General features: G+C 41.7%; 1 protein-coding gene across 3 annotated transcripts in view; it reads right to left on the bottom strand.

Annotated features, from left to right (window-relative positions):
* LOC144466548 (uncharacterized) overlaps positions 1-24,691 on the bottom strand; it is a 42,149-nt gene that overhangs the window by 683 nt on the left and 16,775 nt on the right. For 2 of the 3 annotated variants that reach the window (XM_078174011.1, XM_078174012.1), the window contains exons 5-6: positions 22,556-22,642; positions 169-197 (exon numbers count right to left, since the gene is read on the bottom strand). In XM_078174011.1, the coding sequence (XP_078030137.1) occupies positions 169-197; positions 22,556-22,642 (116 nt within the window). Of the gene's footprint in view, positions 1-168; positions 198-22,555; positions 22,643-22,805; positions 22,929-23,094; positions 23,371-24,691 lie in introns of all 3 variants that reach the window. The other variant, XM_078174013.1, reaches the window with a different exon arrangement.

Raw genomic sequence — 24,691 nt, forward strand, 5'->3', positions numbered from 1 at the left:
TGCAACATCTGTGCAATGTAATCCAATACAACAGTCCCACAACAAATACTGCCAATGTAAGACTTAGTCGAGAACTAGAGATTAATATTAAATAGCCACAAACCACAAACCCTGCTTAGATTTATTAACAGTCGTATCAAAGTTTAATTATTCAGTTTTAAAAGTCACCATGTTTTCATCCATCTGTGTTTTGTTCCCTGAAAAGACAAAAAAAAATGTCAACTTCAGCTTTCACAGTGAAAATTCAGGTTCATCAACACTTATTGTATATCAGTGTTTCTTCTGTGAACGTTCTCAGCTTTAGTTCTCTTGCATCTGATGACAGCCACAGTGATTATTATTATAGGTGCTGCTAAACCCACAGCCGCAACGATGAACTTCCACCAATCTGCAAAGAGAAGTTAGAAGTCTTCAGTGTACTCTGTGTTGTTTTTTTTTATGATGAGTTATTTGCTAGTGTGTTCTTGTGCCTGTGTGTGTGTGTGTGTGTGTGTGTGCGCGCGAGTATCTCTTATATCTGAATGAACAAAGTGTATTTTTCCTGCATGTCTGTTCTAACTGTAAATTGTTGCATCATGACCTTAATGAATACAATAACAAAATGCAAGAACTGTACACTTTATCAAAAACTTCTGCATAAAACAAATGACAAAGAATGATGAAATATTAAAACCTCAGATTGAAACATTTTGTGTGATTATTCACATCAGTTTGAAATTGTATCGCCAAGTCTATCATATTTGATACATCAGTTTTTGAGACCTCTATCAGTGTGATATTTTTTTCCCTGAAAAACCTGATGTATACAATCAGACACATGCAGTGCACGGATAATCCACCAGGGATCAGTAATTCATACACCTGAGGGCCTTCAATTGAGACATCCAAAATGGCTGCTGTCAATCAGTGACCCACAAGTCATTTTTCAAGGATATTTTGGCCAATTTCAAAGAAGTTAAGGTAAGAAAAACTTTCAAATTGTTACTGAAACTTCAATAGGAATATTTTATGGGTTGATGCAATGTAAAACAACTTAATATTTAATAACTTAATTTATAGAAAAACCGTGTTTTCTTATTTAAGTAAATTAATTAAAGGTTTAACTGACATAATTAGATATATTTAGTGTAGAAATTTAGATATTTCTAACCTATATTGTATTTTTATATATGCAACCTGCTGATAATAATTGATAACTAGTTGAATGTTGCCATGGCTCCCTTGCTAATAATTGTCTTTTGTTCATTAATTTCAACTAAAACTGAACAATTCAGAGAAAAAATACACAATAATTTGTTAATTGGTGTGTATTTTTAGATGGCAAAAAATGGAGTGTTGAAGATGTGTTGAAGATCATTATGAATGGGAATTCAAGTGACATGGAGCAGTTACAGGAAGGTGATGATGAGGAAGAGGATGAGGAATGGACTCCTACTGCAGGGAAACTAAGATAGTAGTGATGAGAAGGACTTACAAGATGAAAGCATGGACCAGACAAGTGCACAAGTCGAGGACATTCGACACTAACACAAGACACAGCAACAAATCAGCCAGCAAGAGGCAAAGTGAAAAGGAAAGCGTATCAGTGGAAGAAGAAAAGTCCAATGTACGAGCCTATTGGGAGATGGAGACAAAGCACTCCGCAGTTCGTAATTTGATGTCTCAAGATTGATTCTTGAAATTGCTGACACTGATTTGCTACCAGGACAACCTCAATGTGTCTGATAATGCAAAGAATGATAAACTTTGGAAACTCAGGCCATGGTTACAAAAACTATGCAAACTATTTCTTTGTGTACCTCCTGAAGAATGTCACGCTGTTGATGAAATCGTGCTACCTTTCAAGGGAAAATCACATCTACATGCTAGCAAAACCTCACAAGTGGGGGTTCAAGGTGTTCAGGGAAGCTCTACAGAAGAGACCAGGAGAAATTGAAGCCCAGGCAGAAACCCATGCCCCTGCAAAGGTTTCAAGTTGCTGATGGCAACTGCTGTTGGCACAAGCGCAGGAAAGGGCAAAATCAAGTGTGGCAGACCAATATCCTCTCCAGAAGCAGGAGGACCACCTCCCCCACGCTAAAGGCCTACCTCTAGTGTGCCCCCTGATGTGAGAAAGGATGGCATTGATACTTTTCCAGCATGGGAAACCCGATGAAGATGCAAGCACTGCACAGGCAATCACTTCACCCTAGTCTACTGTGAGAAATGTAAGGTCCATCTTTGCCTGAACAAGGAACTGTTTTCAGGCCTACTACAATGCAAAATCAAGAAGTTGTCAACCAAAGAATGAACCCAACTAAGTGAAAAGTTACGCTTCCACCATGCCGGTTCCACTGGTGGGTTTGTCATTGCTGCGATGTACGGCGTTGTTGTGTAATATGGAAAAAATGTTCTTTTGTATGTTTGAAATTACTTGAGAAAAATTTTAAAGGAAACTCAGACTTTAATGGGTTAAAAATGTTGTGGTTAATATGTTTTCGTTTATTTAAGATAAACAAACCTTGAGCAATAACTTGCACAAAAATGCCTGATGTAGCAAAAATGATACAAATTAAACTCATATGCAAATTGATATTTAATTTCTTTTTTTTTCTTTTTTTTTTTCAAAAATTTGTCAGAAGGTTCAATAAACACTCCAGTTTCAAAAAAATAGAATTTTCTGGCAATTATTTCATGGTTCAGGCTTTACAGGGGTTAAACAGCTCATCATGTTCTCACCTGGTTTCTCACCTGAGGACTGAGGAGGGCTGAAGGTGAACTGATGAACTTCTTTAGTGTGACCATCTGTCACTTCACATTTCAATAACTCAGAATACTTCAACTTCTGATTATAGTCAGATGTTGTAAATGTCACAGAGGCTGAACATGTACTCTGTGATGTCTCCAAGTCATTCTTATTACCCTCATACAACCACTTCACTGTGTGTGGACACTGTTCATATGTCCACACAGAGCAGTACAAGACAACCCGATCACTGTCCTTAAATTCAGTCACTGGTGAAGATGGAGATATTGTGAGAGAAAGACAACAAGAGTAAAATGAACTTCATCACAGTAATCATAATTATTGTAATGTTTCAGTATATTGTTCTAACAAGAAAGTTTGAGCTGAAAACATTATGATGGAAATACTCACTGGTAACAACAGACACATCAACCACGGAGCCTGAAACTTGTCGTCTTGATCTGATCTGTCGGCAGCTGTAACGTCCAACATCCTCAAGTGTGACCTTCTTTATAACCAGAGAACAGTTTGCTGTAACACTCAGTCTGTCTGATTTAGCTTCAGCTTCTTTGTTAATCCTCCCAAGTTCAAACAGCAGCACTGTGCTTCTTTGATCACTGAGTAACCACACAGTACTGTCACAGTTATCCTGATCATGTGTCACATTTTCACAAGACAAAGTGACTTCATCTCCAACTAAGGAATATTTCTCAGTTGCTGCTGCTGAAAAAGAGAGAAATGAAGAAAGAGTTCACTAAACTCACCACGTTACAAACAAAACTTGGAAGAATACTTAATAAAGTACTATTAATAATATCAATACAGTTTTGTAATGTCTCTTCAGTTAATGTGTGTTATATCCTTACCTGTAAACTTAAACAGCAGCATCAGAAATAAAGACATTATAATCCATCTGAATTCAGCCATCATGTTTCTCTCTTGGTCTCACGCTCTCAACTGTCAAAGTCTCTAACCTGCTGCTTCTTAAAAACGAATACAGCATCTACTTCCTGCAATAATGAACTTCCGCATACTGCCTTTAGTCTGTGTCTTCTCTGTTATCACAATTGGCAAAGTTAAATAGTCATGGTTAGCTTGTACAACTATAATAATGCTATGGCCAAGTTGTTACATTACCAATCCTTGAATGGATGGAGGAAAGAGTTGGTTTGAGGCATGCTACTTTTGTTAGGGAGAACGGGAAAGCTGGAATGAGCTGTGGTTCCAGCTGCAGTCTTTGCTGTGTCCTTATTCTGAAGTTACAAATCCAAAGAAGCTGCTCACTCGGTGTCCTTGCAGAGTTAGAAGTTGGGGTGCTAACTCAACTTGGTTCTCCATGTTGCTGTAAAGTTAGTTGCAGACCTTATGTTTGGCATACTTACTTTTCTGGTCCCCAGGTTTTGCTCCTGCCATGAGCGAGGGCACGTCGTGGTCCAGGAAAAAAAGAACAATAGTCTGTAAGTCTGTAGGGCAATTGATGATTTGAAAACAATTGCAATAAAATGTTTAAATCAATTGTGAACACCACAGGTAACCAGCGCAATGAGGCAAGAGTAGGGGAAATGTGTGTACATGTTTGAGTTCTTGTAAGAAGTCTCGCTGCAGTATTTTGGACAAGTTTAGAAACCAGAAAGGATTCATGGTGATGTTTGACAGCACACATGAACAGACAGGTGAAGAGTCAAACTCCTCGCCCACCAGAATTTCACTCGATGTCTGTGGTACAATATGGTGATACTGTAGCAGCTGGGAGGGAACACAGATAAGATGATGTTTCACTGGTCTGAGACCTGTTGGTTCCTCATTGTGTCTTTGAAGTTGTTTTGCTGAGAACTGAAGGAGAAGTGATTTGGTGAGAATGTGGTTAACACCAGCAGCAGAGATCTGGAGGTTTTAGCCTCTAACGATGATCAGTTCAAAAAAACATGAGGCTCACAAGAACATACAGTCCAGACTTTATTCAGACAAAAAGGCACTTATCAAATTATGTTGAAAACTACTTTAACCCCTGGAAGGTTTGGGGTCACTGAGACTCGCTGCAACAAACACTGATGAGCGTCCTGACTGAAGTGTATTTAGCTGTCGAGCATCAGGCCTCCATAATATGAAGCAAAAAGTCTGCTCATGTTGTTGAGACAAAAATACACATTTTGTGCTCAATTTCTCCATTAAACAGTGAGGACAGAGGTGGCTGAGTGTGTTTGACATCAATACTTCAGCTGTGGTTTGCAAGTTTTTAATGCTACATTCTCGCTGTGTTACTGTGAACAGGTTTAAGGAAGTGGAAATGTGGCTGCAGAGACAGAGAGGCAGAATGTGACACTGCAGAGACGACTAGCTTGACATCTAAGATGTGTGAAATGTACCTGTGGTTTGGGGTTTTTTCATTTCACTGTGTCTCTGTGAACGCATTTCAGCAAGTGGAAATGTGGCCGAGAAACACAATGCAGAGACGACTAGTTGAACGTTTAAGATGTGTGAAATGTATTTACATTCATATTAAGTCACAGTAGGTGGTCATGGGCATTCAAATTGTCTGTAAGTACCATCAGGTCACTTACATCTGTATTTAGACACACGTCAGTGTTGTGTTCGTACATGAGGGAATCACAAAACAAAGTGTAGAATTAAGTGGTGAATGTTTGTTTTGACTGGCTGCTGGACCTGAACGCTTCTTACTGAAGCTAAAACAGTGAGACATTCCTGGTCCTGCTTTACAGTGTTACAGCCCGCTTGTAGACTGCAACAAAAATGGAGTAGAGACGAGGGTTCGATGCAAAATAATTGAAATTTATTGATAAAACATAAGCATAAAGATCAGTGTCAGTAATCAGTAGTGTAGCATGAGTGGATGAGTGAGGGTGTGTGGATGCAAAAATGAAAAGAAAAGCCAAGTAGCCATGCCGCGGTGCCCACACGGACGCATGTGCAGGATGGAAGAGAGAGAGAGACATCTGAATGAGGAGATGCTTTTATAGACGCACTACACCGGGCCCAGGGGTAGCGCATCAACCAAAGATGGCCTCGCCTCACAATCAGACCTGAAAAAGAAAGTAGAAGCAAACCAGCAAGCCGGCACACCTAGTGGCATGGAGGGGTCGTCACACTCCCCCCCTTAAAAAAGGGGTTCCAGTAGGAACACCAACAACAACAATTAGGCTGCTTACAAAATTATTCAACTATAAAGAACAGAACTAGATTTTTTTTTCCCTTTTAATTTGCAAGTTTTAAAAACACAGATAGCACTACACTTACAAATGCTACAGGCTATCAAAATCCATACTGACCGTTTTGGAAGTTCCCTCAACTAGCTACTCAGACCCTACCTTACCCACTCAGCAACTTCAGCACCTGAAGAAGCAAGAGAGAGAGAGACAAGAGAGACATAGAAAGACCAGAGGGGTTAACTACACAGTCAGACAATACAATACTTAGGAGCTAGGAGCTCTAGATAAGGCATCGGCCACAACATTATCCGAGCCTGTGATGTGGCGGATGTCTAAACTATAGGGCAGCAAAAACAACATCCGACGCATCAGCCTGCGGTTTGAGCAATGTACAGTAAGCAGAAATGTGATGGGGTTGTGATCCGTATATATGAGGGTCACTAGAACCAACATAAACATTGAAATGCTGTAACGCCCAGACAAGTGCAAGAGTCTCCTTCTCGATGACTGAATGATTTAACTGAAAAGAGTTAAACTTTTTTGAGAAGAAACTCACAGGACGATAAACAACATTACCGTCTGATTGGAGCAACACCGCTCCCGCCCCCACATCGATGGCATCAACATGAAGTTTGAACGGTTGTTCCATACAAGGAGCTGCGAGAACAGGAGAGGAGCACAAAGGTGATTTAACATTATCAAAAGCCTGCTGACCAGACAAAACGGGCACTTCCTTTCACTAAGTCAGTCAGGGGAGCTACCACAGTGGAGAAATTTCTACAAAAGCTGTGATAGTACCCGACTAACCCAAGAAACCGCTGCAAGGTTCTTTTTTTGGTGGTGGGAACGGGATATTTCTCTATTGCACTCACTTTAGCCTGGACTGCACACACCTTCCCCTGTCCCACAGCTTTACCAAGGTAAGTGACAGTAGCCTTGGCAAACTCACACTCGGCCAAGTTTTCTGTAAGATGTGCATTACACAGACGGTCAAACAAGCCAGATGTTCTTCCCACGTGCTGCTGTAAATAACTACATTGTCTAAATACACTGCACAACCTTCCAACCCTGAAACCACCATGTTCATCAACCGCTGGAATGTTCAGTGGGACCTGCCAATAACCCTTTAAAAGGTCAAATTTGCTGACAAACTTCGCAGACCCAACCTGATCTCCACAGTCCTCATAGCACGGCAAAGGATAAGCATCAGGTTTAGTAACAGCATTTGTCTTGCGATAATCTGTACAAAACCTAGGACATTTGTCAGACTTCTCAACAAGCAAACACAGGGAAACCCAGCTGGAGGAGGAAGGTTCTACAATGTCATTTTCAATCATATACTGAATTTCAGCATCCATTATTTTGCGTTTCTCTTCAGACACATGGTAAAAATGCTGTCAGATGGACTGCGCATTACCCACATCTATGTCATGCTCTTATTACGCTTAGGTTAGTTTGGCTGGGTGTATCACCAAACAAACCTGGAAAGCTGTAAATAAGGGCAGACAACTCAGCGCTTCTATCTGCGGACAAATGACACAAGAAAGACTCCATATTACGCAATGTTTCAGTATTTTTCAACCGGCCACACAACAAGCTTTCATCTGGTGCTGAAATGAAATCATATCACCCCCCCCCCCGAAAAACACTGGCTCTTGGCTGCTGCCACTGCCGAGAGGGGTTTAGAAGCGGGTTTAATGCAGGTATGACACGATTAGGGATGCACCGAAATGAAAATTTGTGGCTGAAGCCCAAGCCCAAGCCGAATATTGGGACCCACTGTGCGATACCAATAAAAATATCATGGTTCTGAGTAGTATCATGATACCACAACGAAAATGAGGCAGATGTGCCTTTTGTCATTTATAAAAAGATAAATCACTTTTCTATAACACATCAATGATATTTCAATGGAATAAATTACTTATTGACTTATTCATACTTCAAAAACAGCATCAATAAGTGATTAACATAGGGGGGATCAAAATAAAATAAATAAATAAAATAAGAATCAACCAGCCACCCTCCTCCCCTGACAGTCCCTTCATAAGTAATGAACAGTCCCTAAAGTATGGTGAGGTTTGTGGGCCGTTACTGCCGGAAAGAGAGAAATGTGAACAGCTCGTTTCTCCTCTGACACGTCACATACCTGTGTTCGGCTGGCTCAGCTGTTCAGGTACTTCTGGGCAGTCATGACACCAAGAAGAGGATATTATTGGAACCGACTTCTCAGTCGCCCGGTAAGCCGATGGCCGCCGTATTTGACAGGAATACATTACTGTCTGTGTCTGTGACCCCCGTTCAACCCACAATCGGTGGGATTCGCCTTTCGTTTCTGCTGCTGGTTGAAATCTGTAGGCTGCTCGCACAGCGTGCTGAATGATTTAAGCCTATTTTGCTTGCTCAAAACTATTTTTAGTCGCAAATGCGAGTGCCGTGACGGGCGGATCGCCACACTGCCGACATTTTATTCCGCCCGTCACGGCACGCCGTTTAATTGCGTCATCAAAACGCCGCTATTATTCGGCCTTGCTTTTAACTTATTCACCGAATACCGAATGTGTGTTTTTTTGCAATATTCGGCCGAATATATTCGGTTACCGAATATTCGGTACATCCCTAGACACAATGTAATAAAACGCGACACATCTGTCTTCAAACGAGGCCAGAGGAAGTACCGCAAAACATAGGCTATGTTATACGTTTTACGCACATCCAGATGTTCCAATTAACTGATTATGGGCTGTCTTAAGAGGAACTGCCCATTGGTTCGACAGCCCATTAGTCTGACATCCCATTGTTCCGACCATATTAAACCCATTGTTCCAAAGTCCATTCCGAAATCATCATGATGCCCTGTGGTTAAGGTCTGGTTAGGTTTAGGCACAAAAACCACTTGGTTAGGGTCAGGAAAAGATCATGGTGTGGGTTAAAATGAAAAAGAAAGTGGCAAACACATAAGCCGTGAGCCTGCTCCGCCTCAAGCTGGTCATGGCGCACCATATGCCCGCCGTGAGCCGTTCAGCACCGCGGACAGTCGGACTAATGGGATGTCGAACCAATGGGCTGTCGAACCAATGACATGGACCCGTGTACCCCAAGGCTCAATTTTAGGTCCCGTACTTTTTAATTTGTACATGCTGCCTCTTGGTTGTGTCATCAGGAGACATGGTATTAACTTCCACAGTTACGCTGATGATACACAACTGTACATCTCCATGTCTCCTGATGACACAGGGCCAATTGATGCCCTTTTTAACTGTATCTTGGACATCAAATCCTGGATGGCAGAAAACTTTTTACAGCTCAACCAGGACAAAACTGAAGTTTTACTCATCGGTCCTGAGGCTCAGAGAGAGAAACTTTTATCCAAACTACAGGCATTGTCCTTAAATCCATCAATTCAAGTTAAAAACCTGGGCGTTATTTTTGACTCTGAGCTTACTTTTATTCCACACATTAAGCATGTAACAAAAACAGGCTTTTATCATCTAAAAAACATAGCCAGAGTCTGCCTGTTTCTCTCTCGAACTAACATGGAGACGCTAATGCATGCTTTTATCTCTAGTCGTATTGATTACTGTAATGCCCTGCTTTCTGGTCTTCCCAAAAAAAGTATCTCAGGCCTACAACTTTTACAAAACTCTGCTGCACGTGTGCTGACGAAGACCAGAAGGCGGGCCCACATTACACCGTGTAACCCTTAACCGTGTGTTTTAGAATCACTGCATTGGCTCCCCGTGTGTTTCAGGATTGATTTTAAGGTTCTTTTAATGGTTTTTAAATGTCTTAATGGTCTTGGGCCTTCTTATCTTACAGAATTGCTTATACGCTACAAACCCTTGCGGACCCTGAGGTCCTCCAGCACTGGCCTCTTGATCATTCCCAAAGTTAGAACACGTGCTCAAGGGGAGGCATCTTTCCACTGTTATGGCCCCCGTCTGTGGAATGGCCTGCCGGACCCTGCTGCATTCTGCCTTCTTGGCGGTGGTGTGGGCCCCTCTATCTGCCCATGTTGAGGTGGACTCCGTGTTGGTGTCCTGGTGGCCACGGGCTGTGACCAGCTCCCAGTGCAGACGGCTCCCTGCGGTATTGTTTCCTCACCTGGTTGCTCTACGCTCTGCCACATGTTTTTATGTCTACATCATGACTGTGTTTGTGGGTGTGTGGGTGGGTGTGGGTGGCTGGGTGGGTGTGTCTGTGGGGGTGTGGGTGGCTGGGGGGTGGATGGGAGGGGCATTTCTTCTAACCATGTAAAGCACTTTGTGCTACATTTTTTGTATGAAAAGTGCTTTATAAATAAAGATTGATTGATTGATTGATCAAAACAGCGACTCAAGTCGACTCAAGTCCAAGTCACAATGACTCGAGTCCCCATCTCTGCTTCCTTCCATCCTTTCTACAAGATCCTCCCAGTTTTTATAACCTCTAAATTGTCACCTAGGTGAACACCTAAATATTTGATCCCATTCTTCCTCCATTTAAAACCATCAGGTAGCCTAGGCTCATTTCCTCACCATTTACCTGCTAACAAAGCAGTACACTTATTAGGGTCCGGGCTGCTAAGCTGCAAGGACACTATTGTAATCCTAGTTATTCTTCTTCTTCTTTCTTCTTCTTCTTCTTCTTCTTCTCCTTCTTCTTCCAAGGAAATCATACTTCCTATGGGTGAAAACTTTTTTCAGATTCAGAGTCTTAATAACTGAATTTTTTACAGTGGTTTCAAATCTGCCTTTCCATGCACAGATGGCTGCTTTCCTACACAACAGTGAATGGCTTACTCAATTTGTGAAGCCACTGTTGAGTTGCTACTTGCCAATTAGCTCAGAGCGGTAGATGACCGTCTTAGGTTCCAGAGGTTGCGGAGAAATGAAGAAATCAAAAAACTGAAAAGAAATTGCAGGATAGCAGAAAGGAGATGGAGGAAAAACAAATGAAAAATTAACTACCAAATATTCCATGAGCAAATTAAAATTTACAATAATGCACTCAGACATGCAAGAAACACTTACTTTGCCAATATAATCAATAATCATAAAAATAATCCCAGAGTCCTCTTCTCCACCATCGACCTTTTAATCAACCCTGATTTTAACAAGTTCCAAAGCACTTCAACAGATTCCCTTTGTGAAGACTTTGCAGTCCACTTTAGAGGTAAAGTTGATGGCATCAGATCTGATATTTTATCCCATCAAAATACAGTTCTTAACACATCTGAATGCTTGTTTTTACCTGAGGAAGCCCTGGACAGTTTTGCTCTGGTTGATGCTGAGACGCTTGGTAGAGCTTTCTTCCAAGTGAAACCAACAACCTGTCTTTTAGACCCAATTCCTACATCACTTTTTAAAACATTTTATGGATTCTTCGAAGATGAGCTTTTAAACATTGTGAATTCTTCTCTTCAAATGGGTACTTTCCCCGATGCCTTTAAAACAGCAGTGGTGAGACCCCTTTTGAAGAAGAACAATTTAGATCCTAATGTTCTTAACAACTACAGACCGGTATGCAACTTACCATTTTTAAGTAAAATTTTAGAGAAAACTGTTTTTATTCAGCTTAATGATTTTTTAAATAATAACAACATGTTTGATAAATACCAATCTGGATTTAGGAAGAATCACAGTACAGAGACAGCCCTGCTGAAGATCGTTAACGATCTCAGGTGTAACTTGGACTCACGCAAGTTATCAGTCCTGGTGCTACTGGATCTAAGCGCTGCCTTCGACACAGTAGATCACCCTATTCTTTTAAACAGACTCCAACAGCTGGTCGGCCTCTCTGGCACTGTTCTTAAGTGGTTCACTTCTGATCTCACAGATAGAAAATTCTTGGTAAGTATGGATACATGCTCTTCAGAGATCCATGAAATTAAATGTGGTGTACCCCAGGAACTGCCCATTGGTTCGACAGCCCATTGGTTCGACATCCCATTGTTCCGACCATATTAAACTCATTGTTCCGAAGTCTGTTCCGAAATCATCATGACGTCCTGTGGTTAAGGTCTGGTTAGGTTTAGGCACAAAAACCACTTGGTTAGGGTCAGGAAAAGATCATGGTGTGGGTTAAAATGAAAAAGAAAGTGGCAAACACATAAGCCGTGAGCCTGCTCCGCCTCAAGCTGGTCATGGCGCACCATATGCCCGCCGTGAGCCGTTCAGCACCGCGGACAGTCGGACTAATGGGATGTCGAACCAATGGGCTGTCGAACCAATGACATGGACCCGTGTACCCCAAGGCTCAATTTTAGGTCCCGTACTTTTTAATTTGTACATGCTGCCTCTTGGTTGTGTCATCAGGAGACATGGTATTAACTTCCACAGTTACGCTGATGATACACAACTGTACATCTCCATGTCTCCTGATGACACAGGGCCAATTGATGCCCTTTTTAACTGTATCTTGGACATCAAATCCTGGATGGCAGAAAACTTTTTACAGCTCAACCAGGACAAAACTGAAGTTTTACTCATCGGTCCTGAGGCTCAGAGAGAGAAACTTTTATCCAAACTACAGGCATTGTCCTTAAATCCATCAATTCAAGTTAAAAACCTGGGCGTTATTTTTGACTCTGAGCTTACTTTTATTCCACACATTAAGCATGTAACAAAAACAGGCTTTTATCATCTAAAAAACATAGCCAGAGTCCGCCCGTTTCTCTCTCGAACTAACATGGAGACGCTAATGCATGCTTTTATCTCTAGTCGTATTGATTACTGTAATGCCCTGCTTTCTGGTCTTCCCAAAAAAAGTATCTCAGGCCTACAACTTTTACAAAACTCTGCTGCACGTGTGCTGACGAAGACCAGAAGGCGGGCCCACATTACACCGTGTAACCCTTAACCGTGTGTTTTAGAATCACTGCATTGGCTCCCCGTGTGTTTCAGGATTGATTTTAAGGTTCTTTTAATGGTTTTTAAATGTCTTAATGGTCTTGGGCCTTCTTATCTTACAGAATTGCTTATATGCTACAAACCCTTGCGGACCCTGAGGTCCTCCAGCACTGGCCTCTTGATCATTCCCAAAGTTAGAACACGTGCTCAAGGGGAGGCATCTTTCCACTGTTATGGCCCCCGTCTGTGGAATGGCCTGCCGGACCCTGCTGCATTCTGCCTTCTTGGCGGTGGTGTGGGCCCCTCTATCTGCCCATGTTGAGGTGGACTCCGTGTTGGTGTCCTGGTGGCCACAGGCTGTGACCAGCTCCCAGTGCAGACGGCTCCCTGCGGTATTGTTTCCTCACCTGGTTGCTCTACGCTCTGCCACATGTTTTTATGTCTACATCATGACTGTGTTTGTGGGTGTGTGGGTGGGTGTGGGTGGCTGGGTGGGTGTGTCTGTGGGGGTGTGGGTGGCTGGGGGGTGGATGGGAGGGGCATTTCTTCTAACCATGTAAAGCACTTTGTGCTACATTTTTTGTATGAAAAGTGCTTTATAAATAAAGATTGATTGATTGATTGATCAAAACAGCGACTCAAGTCGACTCGAGTCCAAGTCACAATGACTCGAGTCCCCATCTCTGCTTCCTTCCATCCTTTCTACAAGATCCTCCCAGTTTTTATAACCTCTAAATTGTCACCTAGGTGAACACCTAAATATTTGATCCCATTCTTCCTCCACTTAAAACCATCAGGTAGCCTAGGCTCATTTCCTCACCATTTACCTGCTAACAAAGCAGTACACTTATTAGGGTCCGGGCTGCTAAGCTGCAAGGACACTATTGTAATCCTAGTTATTCTTCTTCTTCTTTCTTCTTCTTCTTCTTCTTCTTCTTCTTCTCCTTCTTCTTTCAAGGAAATCATACTTCCCATGGGTGAAAACTTTTTTCAGATTCAGAGTCTTAATAACTGAATTTTTTACAGTGGTTTCAAATCTGCCTTTCCATGCACAGATGGCTGCTTTCCTACACAACAGTGAATGGCTTACTCAATTTGTGAAGCCACTGTTGAGTTGCTACTTGCCAATTAGCTCAGAGAGGTAGATGACCGTCTTAGGTTCCAGAGGTTGCGGATTCGAGCTTCAACTGGTGCAGAATCCACATTGTAATGTAATCATCTTCTTGTGCTTCAGCTTATTGCTTAAAGTTGCCTGAGTGTGGGGCGTCGGTGGCTTAGTGGTAGAGCAGGCGCCCCATGTACAGGGCTGTTGCCGCAGTGGCCGGGGTTCGAGTCCAGTCTGTGGCCCTTTGCTGCATGTCATCCCCTCTCTCTCTCTCTCTCCCCCTTTCGCACTTAACTGTCCTGTCCATTAAAGGCAAAAAAAAAAAAAAACCCCAAAAATATATACAGTACAGGCCAAAAGTTTGGACACACCTTCTCATTCAATGCGTTTTCTTTATTTTCATGACTATTTACATTGTAGATTCTCACTGAAGGCATCAAAACTATGAATGAACACATGTGGAGTTATGTACTTAACAAAAAAAGGTGAAATAACTGAAAACATGTTTTATATTCTAGTTTCTTCAAAATAGCCACCCTTTGCTCTGATTACTGCTTTGCACACTCTCACCTGAAATGGTTTTCCAACAGTCTTGAAGGAGTTCCCAGAGGTGTTTAGCACTTGTTGGCCCCTTTGCCTTCACTCTGCGGTCCAGCTCACCCCAAACCATCTCGATTGGGTTCAGGTCCGGTGACTGTGGAGGCCAGGTCATCTGCCGCAGCACTCCATCACTCTCCTTCTTGGTCAAATAGCCCTTACACAGCCTGGAGGTGTGTTTGGGGTCATTGTCCTGTTGAAAAATAAATGATCGTCCAACTAAACGCAAACCGGATGGGATGGCATGTCGCTGCAGGATGCTGTGGTAGCCATGCTGGTTCAGTGTGCCTTCAATTTTGAATAAATCCCCAACAGTGTCACCAGCAAAACACCCCCACACCATCACACCTCCTCCTCCATGCTTCACAGTGGGAACCAGGCATGTGGTATCCATCCGTTCACCTTTTCTGCGTCTCACAAAGACACGGCGGTTGGAACCAAAGATCTCAAATTTGGACTCATCAGACTAAAGCACAGATTTCCACTGGTCTAATGTCCATTCCTTGTGTTTCTTGGCCCAAACAAATCTCTTCTGCTTGTTGCCTCTCCTTAGCAGTGGTTTCCTAGCAGCTATTTGACCATGAAGGCCTGATTGGCGCAGTCTCCTCTAACAGTTGTTCTAGAGATGGGTCTGCTGCTAGAAGTCTGTGTGGCTTTCATCTGGTCTCTGATCTGAGCTGCTGTTAACTTGCGATTTCTGAGGCCGGTGACTCGGATGAACTTATCCTCAGAAGCAGAGGTGACTCTTGGTCTTCCTTTCCTGGGTCGGTCCTCATGTGTGCCAGTTTCGTTGTAGCGCTTGATGGTTTTTGCGACTCCACTTGGGGACACATTTAAAGTTTTTGCAATTTTCCGGACTGACTGACCTTCATTTCTTAAAGTAATGATGGCCACTCGTTTTTCGTTAGTTAGCTGATTGGTTCTTGCCATAATATGAATTTTAACAGTTGTCCAATAGGGCTGTCGGCTGTGTATTAACCTGACTTCTGCACAACACAACTGATGGTCCCAACCCCATTGATAAAGCAAGAAATTCCACTAATTAACCCTGATAAGGCACACCTGTGAAGTGGAAACCATTTCAGGTGACTACCTCTTGAAGCTCATGGAGAGAATGCCAAGAGTGTGCAAAGCAGTAATCAGAGCAAAGGGTGGCTATTTTGAAGAAACTAGAATATAAAACATGTTTTCAGTTATTTCACCTTTTTTTGTTAAGTACATAACTCCACGTGTTCATTCATAGTTTTGATGCCTTCAGTGAGAATCTACAATATAAATAGTCATGAAAATAAAGAAAACGCATTGAATGAGAAGGTGTGTCCAAACTTTTGGCCTGTACTGTATATAAAAAAAAAATTGCCTGAGCGTGACTGATCACTGTGCAGCATCTTCAAGTCTTTTTTCTGCTAGAAAATCTGCCTTCTCATGCTTGAAAATAAACCAAACTTTGCACAAAGATCCAGTGTCAGTACTTCAATATGTGAAACCATCTGAGGCTTCTCACTTTGCACATAGCTCAACTAGTTAAACATCAGTTTTTCACTTATGAAGCAAATCAATCATTGTTAAAATAAATTACCAACATCTCCATGCTGTCTAGATGCAATATGTGTATTTTCAGATTTTTGTTTCAATAACTGAATTTTTTACAGTGGTTTGAAATCTGCTTTTCCATGCATGGACGGCTGCTAAACCTGCACGTCTGGCTTAGTCAATTTGTGAAGCTACACATGAATTGTCACTGACTAATTAGCTCAGTGAGATAGAAATTGATTCTTAGTCTCAGAGGCTGTGAATTCAAGCCTCAGCTGATGCCAAAGGCAGATTGTGTTGCTAAATTACTAAATGTCTTCCAATTCTTCTGCTTGTTGCTCAGAATTGCCTAAAAATGCCCGGACCCGACCCATCGCTGCGCAGCAGCTATAATTCCAGTTTACTTTTGATAATCTGTGATGTGTATTTATTTTTGGACATCACTATAATCTGTTACAGACACCATAATGTCATCTGCATATGCAGAGAGGTGAGAAGGTGAAAAGTTGTCTCTAATTTTTATCCCTCTTAACTCTTTCCTGATCTGACATAACATTGGTTCTATGGCTAAGGAGTAAAGCATGCCAGACATTACACAACCTTGCTGAATACCCCTGTTAACCGTAAAAGAAGCACTTATGTAAAACCACCATTAACTTTAACTTTTATTGTGTGATCCCTCTAGTGATATTGAAATTGTATTGATTACAAAACTGTTGAATTTATTTCCAAGATCCCACTATTGCTGAAGGGACGCAAACTGAGATTTTCTGAACTTCCATTGTTTCCAAAAAAATGGAAACATCTTCTAAAGTGACCATCATGTATCAAAACAGCATTAAAGTGCCAATATGCACTCTGAGGTTTCACCCCATAATAAAGACATTTCCTACTGACACACAGTGATCTCATAAACCTACTGGACACAAGAAGCAACATCTACATATGTGTAGACCCAGACCCAGCCTCTGACTCCCATCCTCTGCACCCTCTGCACCCTGAGCAGAACCGGCCTCTGGCTCCCATCCTCTGCACCCTCTGCACCCTGAGCAGAACCGGCCTCTGACTCCCATCCTCTGCACCCTCTGCCCTCTGCACCATGAGCAGACCCAGCCTCTGACTCCCGAGCTTTTCCTGGACAGCTATGCACTAGGTGCCCTTCTTGCCTGCAACCAAAATACTTCATTGTCTCTGTCGCTGCTAAAATTGTCAAAACCATCAACTTTAAATTTCATCATAACATTTAGTTCATCGTTGTCATTCCTTAGTGGACATGCGGACACAATCTGACCATGGCGTGACAGCTCCCTCTCCAACACCTTCTCACTGATAAAGGGTGGCAGATTAGACAGGATGATCTTTTTTACTGGATTCAAGAGTTTCTCAGAGCTATTCCTCATTCAACAACAGTGTTGACTTTATGGCCTCTACTTTCCCGGCGCGGCACAGGGTGGCGAACCCCGCGCAGAGCTAGTTTCGAGCAGCGCAACCCGAGGCGCGCTCAGTTTGGTAGTTTGGCAGACTGAGGTGCGCTGAGATGGGTGTGGCGGTGCAGCAGGGGGAGGTGTCGACAGATCCAGCTTGGCGCAGTGACAGTTTTGTGCCAAAAGGCTTCACCTAAAGGTATGCTAAAAGCGCGCCAGCTGAAACCACATCTACTGTCAGCGCAGGCGGAGTGCAGCCGGTGTAGTGGAAGTTTGGCTGACCGGCGGACAGTGCGCACACGTCACCAAAACCTCACAGGCAGGTTTCCAGAATATCAGGCACATTAAATAAGGGATAATGTATAATGAGCCGGTGAATACTGGGAAAATAACTCCCGACAGGGAAATAGAAACCCGATGCGCAGCTATTATTCTATTCTATTATCAGTTAAATAAATAATGTTGTCTGCCTCTGTGAAGTGCATTAAAACCGACCGGATTCAACAACTTTTGGTGAAGGTTTTGTACACACCCAGGTTTAGTGGACTGAACCAAGGCATTAAACTCGCGTAAAATGTCATTAAGCATGACTGCCGAGTGCGTATTCAAATCCGTGTTCTTTTGTTTTTGGCAGAGTAAGTAAAGTCCATCAGTATAGTAATAGCAGTACAGTAAAGTATAGTACAGTAGCCCATTTTGTTGTCTTTTTTGTATTTATCTCATCTTTCTCCTCTTCTGCCACTTGAAGCTCTTCAGGTGTCAGTTCCTTGTGCCGTTTTTCGCTTGATTTTTTTCTTTCCTTCTCCATTTCTTTTTCTTCAGCGGCATCCCATTCCTCTAAATCCTTGTACCTACTCTCCAAATAAGTTAAAAGAAATGTTAAAATCAGCCATTTCTGTTTGTTTTTTCCCTCGGAAGTTGTTTGACAGCTGCAGTGTTGCAGGGCAGCGTCCCTAGCAATGCTGGGCTACATAGCAACTGTGTAATGACCGTTGCTACTAGCAACGGTCATTACACATTAATATCAGACTGCTGAATGCCACGACTGACCAATCAGAATACAGCATTTAATAGAGCCGTGTAATAACAATGCAATAAATACCCACAAAAACCACTGTCAATGCAACTATCTGCAGTCAGCACATAAATGTATCTCTATATCGACTGTCCCGTCACATCTGATGTCAGATCAAAGGGGATTGGCACCGTTTGGCACGTTTGGCACGCGTAATGGAAACCCAACCTGATTTGATTAACACAGCCTGCAAACTAATGAGTTCACATCCCTCTCAGCCAACCACAAACAGCCACAGCATCAGATAGGGAGTATATATTCAGCATCTGTCATCTTAGAAAAGTCAAAAGAAAAGAAACAGAGTGAGACTGCGAGAGAGAAAGAGAGAGTGTGCACGCACGAGAGAAACGCTGTCAACAAATTGTAAGTTATGTTCGGTGTCTTAAGGGTTTACGTGCTTCATGTGATTGCCTATACAAATGTTAAAATGTTCTTGCTTTATGTGATCTACAAAGATGGCGTACATTATTGCGAGGAGGAGGAGGAGGAGGAGGAGGACTTACGCAGAGAGGGTGTACCGTCAAAGCACATCCTATTTGGGCATGACAGAGCTGGAATGCAGGTGGGCCACACAAATAATGACTGGAATACCTCCATGTCCAGTGTAATTGTCATTTCATGTCGTACTCTTTTTCATTACACAGGAACAAATTACATCTACCCCGCGAGGTGGTCCAAGTGGTGACACGCATCGTGGCTTCTGATGCGCACCCCGGTGGCACCTGTGCTCTCCCTGTTGCTGTAAAGGTGACAGTGACTCTGACCTTCGCCACCGGGTCCTTCCAGCACACCGTGGCCGCGGTGGCGGGGATCAGTCAGAGAGCTGTCAGTTCGGCTATACATGCAGTGACGTCTAGTCTAGTCCGACATGCAAATGAGCACATAATTTTTCCATCCACACCTGAGAGCCAGCTGGAAACGAAGCGAGGTTTCTTGTTGAAATGTGGATTCCCTGGGGTACTGGGAGCAATCGACTGCACACATGTAGCTAGAGTTGCGCACCCCAGATACCCAAGCCATCGCTTATGTGAACCGTAAGGGAGCACACTCCATTAATATCCAGGTGATTTGTGACTCGAATTGCCTGGTGACACATGTGTATGCTAATTTTCCTGGGTACGCTCATGACTCGTTCATCCTGGCGAATTCTGTCATCCCTACATTATCATCAGCCCGTGGATGTCTGCTCGCAGTTCCGTATATTCGAACACTGCAAGCTTGGACCTCCCGGACCAAAACATCAGTTTCCTCCTGGGAGAAGTTTGGCTGTCTGATGCTGCTGCTCTCTTCTGCCATGGCGAATTGAGTAAACTCTCGTTACGCCTTCTCTCCTCCCTCTTTCTGACTTGCGCAGGTAGGAGGGACGGAGGTGGGAAAGAGGAGTAGCTGCGCCACCGCGCACGGTGTGCCAAACTTGCAAAATCCACCTGGCCACACGACCGGTCTGCGAAACTAGAGGCCTATCAGTCAAGGTCAGAAAGGTTACAACTGCGCTGTTCATCCTGAACGCTGCCTTCAAACTTTCACACCCAACAACCTCCCCTACCGCCAAACTACACATCTCCACCAAGCATGCCATGCCGACCGGTTCTTTGTCACCATGCCACCGGGAGAGGTTTCTAAAATCCTCAGCCCTGTTGTTACCCCTGCCAGCCATGACATCCAGCCACACACCGGCTGCTGCTGCAAAGAGCACTGATCACCCCCCCTGCCCTGTGAACCCTCAACTGTGCTTGAGCAAACTTTTATGAATAGTACGAAATTGTGTAAGCCACCAGTGAATAATACAGAAAGCAAACCTTTGGTGAAGACGTACACCCACACTGAGTAAATGTACTTAGTTACATTTCAGCACTGTTTTCCCATATCAGAGAGGAATATTGTGCACTTTACTCACTTCATGTATCAGGTAGTTTCAGTTCTGAGATACACCCAGTGGTGCACTGGGACTTGATTTCCAGATAAATGTAGACACTAATATCATTTTTTCATCACTCCACCTTCTCTGTCTTTTTCTTCTGTATCCTCACAGTATATCTATTTTAACTATGTTCTTTATGCTACTTCTTTCAAACATTCAGTTTCAGCAGCATACAGTATGTCATTCATGGTTTTGGAGTAAGATGGTCAACAATCACATATGTGTGTATGTTTGGGTGTTTACATAGTTTTGGCTATGCAATACAGTGTGAGTGGACAGCAGAGAGCTCCACATGCTGTGAAGGATCTTTGGCGCCACTCTGTGGTGAGAAATGGAAAAAGTGTTGTGTTTGAAATGTAAAAAAGCTGAGGAAGAGAATTTCCTGCAGTATTTAATTTGGCCAAACAGTTTTTCTGCCTGTAGACTGATAAAGACTATAAACACCAAACACATAAAGACCCGTCCCACTCACAAGGTGATAACCATACACTAATCATTTATTCATTAAAGCATAACATGGCTAATCAAATTCACTCAGCAAAAAGCAATATTCAATGAAATGGTATAACAAAACAAACAAGATTCAATGTTACAAAACCTGCATTGTGCCCATGCAGGGACACAGCACTAAGAATACAGTATATATATCCAATATGTCTGCTTCCTTTTTATACACTCTCCACCTCTAGAGGGAGCCTCAACTCCCTCAATGTGTCATAGAGCTGCTGCTGCTGCTGCTGCTGCTGTGTTCTCACTTTGCTACAGTTAAGCCAAGCAAATGCATGACATGACCAACTGAGATCATGCTTATTATAATTCTGCTCACACAAAATTCTGAATCTATGATCCAAACAATCCTGCAGTTGTTATAAAAACATGTTGTATTTAATAAATAACAACAAGTTGGAAGACAAAAAGCGCTAGCAATGCATAAGCAATCTGTAAGCCATGCACTTGAGCACACTGTCTGCATCAATATATAGCTCCATTTGCTCCAGAGAATGAGCCATCCAGGCAACAAGGGATTTGTTGGTGTTCATTGTCTAATAAAATATTTTACCTCTTGTTTTTGTCTAATTTGTTGCAAAGTACATCTTGTTTGCTCTTATTAGGATATAATTGTGTTTGTTTAATATCTATTAAAATATAATTACCTCTAGTTTTTGTCTAATTTGTTGCAAAGTATGTCTTGTTTGCTCTTATTAAGGTATAAATGTGTTTGTTTAATATCTAATAAAATATAATTACCTCTTGTTTTTGTCTAATTTGTTGCAAAGTATGTCTTGTTTGCTCTTATTAGGATATAATTGTGTTTGTTTAATATCTATTAAAATATAATTACCTCTAGTTTTTGTCTAATTTGTTGCAAAGTACGTCTTGTTTGCTCTTATTAAGGTATAAATGTGTTTGTTTAATATCTAATAAAATATAATTACCTCTTGTTTTTGTCTAATTTGTTGCAAAGTACGTCTTGTTAGTCTTAATTAGGATATAATTGTGTTAGTTTTTGTCTAATTTGTTACAAAGTACGTCTTGCTAGCTCTTATTAGGACATAATTGTTTTTCTTCAGTGTCTAAATTGCGAACATATTTCTACCTAATTTGGTACAAACTACGGATTGTTACGTCTTCTTAGAGCAATGTTGTCTATTTTACTGTCTAATAAAGATTATATTAGGTGTAGTTTTTTCTAATTTGATACAAAATACGGCTTATTACGTCTAATTAGCGTCTAATTAGCGTACTGTAAAATAAAGTGCTACCAATGGATCTATAGTGACTCACTTTAAAGCTTATTTAATTCACAACACATGCAATTCTGTGCTCTGACATGCATTGTCTACACTGTATGTTCAACATCTGTGCAATGTAACCCAATTCAACTGTCCCACAACAAATACCTCCAATGTAAAACTTGGTTTAGAACTACACAATTAGTAATGAATAACCAGAAACCACAAACCCTGCTTCAATTTACAAAGTGTCACCAACTGTGACACTTTGTAAATTTGTATCAAAGTTTAATTATTCAGTTTTAAAACTCACCATGTTTTCATCCATCTGTGTTTTGTTCCCTGTAAAAAGAAAGAAAGAAAGAAAAAGACCCGACTTCAGCTTCCACAGTGAAAGTCCAGATTTGTTTGTGTTTCTAAAATTTTGATCTATGAATGTTCTCACCTTTAGTTCTCTTGCATCTGATGACAGCCACAGTGATTATTATAAGTGCTGCTAAACCCACAGCCGCAACGATGAACTTCCACCAATCTAGAAAGAGAAGTGCTACATATAGTCTGAGGTATTTTGATGATGAGGTATTTTTGTCTGTGTTCTTGTGCCTGTGTGTGTCAATATATATCTGAATGAACAACGTGCGTTTTGACTGCATGTCTTTTCTAACTGTAAATGTGGTTCTGTTTTGTTCAGTCACCTTGTTTGTTGTTTGCAGTTGCCGTGTTGTTTGTCTCCTGTGTTGTGTTCATTTTCACTGATGCTGTTGTCAGTCGTAATTCAGTTGTTGATGATTTTGTAGCTGCTGTTGCTGCATTATGACCTTAATGAATACAATAACAAAATGCAAGAACTGTACACTTTATCAAAAACTTCTGCATAAAACAAATGACAAAGAATGATGAAATATTAAAACCTCAGATTGAAACATTTTGTGTGATTATTCACATCAGTTTGAAATGATTTTAAACAGCTCATCATGTTCTCACCTGGTTTCTCACCTGAGGACTGAGGAGGGCTGAAGGTGAACTGATGAACTTCTTTAGTGTGACCATCTGTCACTTCACATTTCAATAACTCATAATACTTCAACTTCTGATTATAGTCAGATGTTGTAAATGTCACAGAGGCTACACATGTACTCTGTGATGTCTCCAAGTCATTTTGATTACTCTCATACAACCACTTCACTGTGTGTGGACACTGTTCATATGTCCACACAGAGCAGTACAAGATGACCCGATCACTGTCCTTAAATTCAGTCACTGGTGAAGATGGAGATATTGTGAGAGAAAGACAACAAGAGTAAAATGAACTTCATCACTGTAATCATAATTATTGTAATGTTTCAGTATATTGTTCTAACAAGACAGTTTGAGCTGAAAACATTATGATGGAAATACTCACTGTCAACAACAGACACATCAACCAGAGAGTCTGAAACACTCAGTCTGTCTGATTTAGCTTCAGCTTCTCTGTGAATCTTCCCATGTTCAAACAGCTTCACTGTGTTTCCTCCATCACTAAATAACCATGTAGCACTGTCACAGTTATCCTGATCATGTTTCACATTTTCACAAGACAAAGTGACTTCATCTCCAACTAAGGAATATTTCTCCGTTGCTGCTGCTGAAAAAGAGAGAAATGAAGAAAGAGTTCACTAAACTCACCACGTTACAAACAAAACTTGGAAGAATACTTAATAAAGTACTATTAATAATATCAATACAGTTTTGTAATGTCTCTTCAGTTAATGTGTGTTATATCCTTACCTGTAAACTTAAACAGCAGCATCAGAAATAAAGACATTATAATCCATCTGAATTCAGCCATCATGTTTCTCTCTTGGTCTCACGCTCTCAACTGTCAAAGTCTCTAACCTGCTGCTTCTTAAAATGAACACAGCATCTACTTCCTGTGATGATTAACTTCCTCATACTGCCTTCAGTCTGTGTCTTCTCTCCTCTGTTTGCTGTTGAATTCATGCGTGATATTAACTTGTATTCTCTCTGAATTTCTTGCGGACACAGAGTGAAAAACTTTTAACTTTGATACATTATGCTGACCTTCTAATCTGCACTGATTCACAATGATGGCTACAGTAGAGAAGGTCTTGATTAGTAATAGATCAGAGCAAGTTGAACATGTGAAGATTGTTAAGATGTATGTTTTCAATAACACAACTTGTTTTCTTTGGATGATGTTTGTTAGAAAACAGACAGGATTCATGGTGTTGTTTGACAGCACACATGAACAGACAGGTGAAGAGTCAAACTCCTCGCTCAGCAGAATTTCACTCTTGATGTCTGTGGTGCAATATGGTGACACTGTAGCAGCTGGGAGGGAACACAGATAAAATGATGTTTTACTGGTCTGAGACCTGTTGGTTCCTCATTGTGTCTTTGAAGTTGTTTTCCTGAGAACTGAAGGAGAAGTGGTGTGGTGAGAATGTGGTTAACAACAGCAGCAGAGGTCTGGAGGTTTTAGCCTCTAACAATGATCAGATGGGAAACACATGAGGCTCACAGGAACAGACAGTCCACACTTTATTTGGACAAAAAGCACTTATCAAAAAACTAAGAAACT

The sequence above is a fragment of the Epinephelus lanceolatus genome, chromosome 13 (genome assembly GCF_041903045.1).
Source record: "Epinephelus lanceolatus isolate andai-2023 chromosome 13, ASM4190304v1, whole genome shotgun sequence".
In the NCBI taxonomy this organism is placed as follows: Eukaryota; Metazoa; Chordata; class Actinopteri; order Perciformes; family Serranidae; genus Epinephelus; species Epinephelus lanceolatus.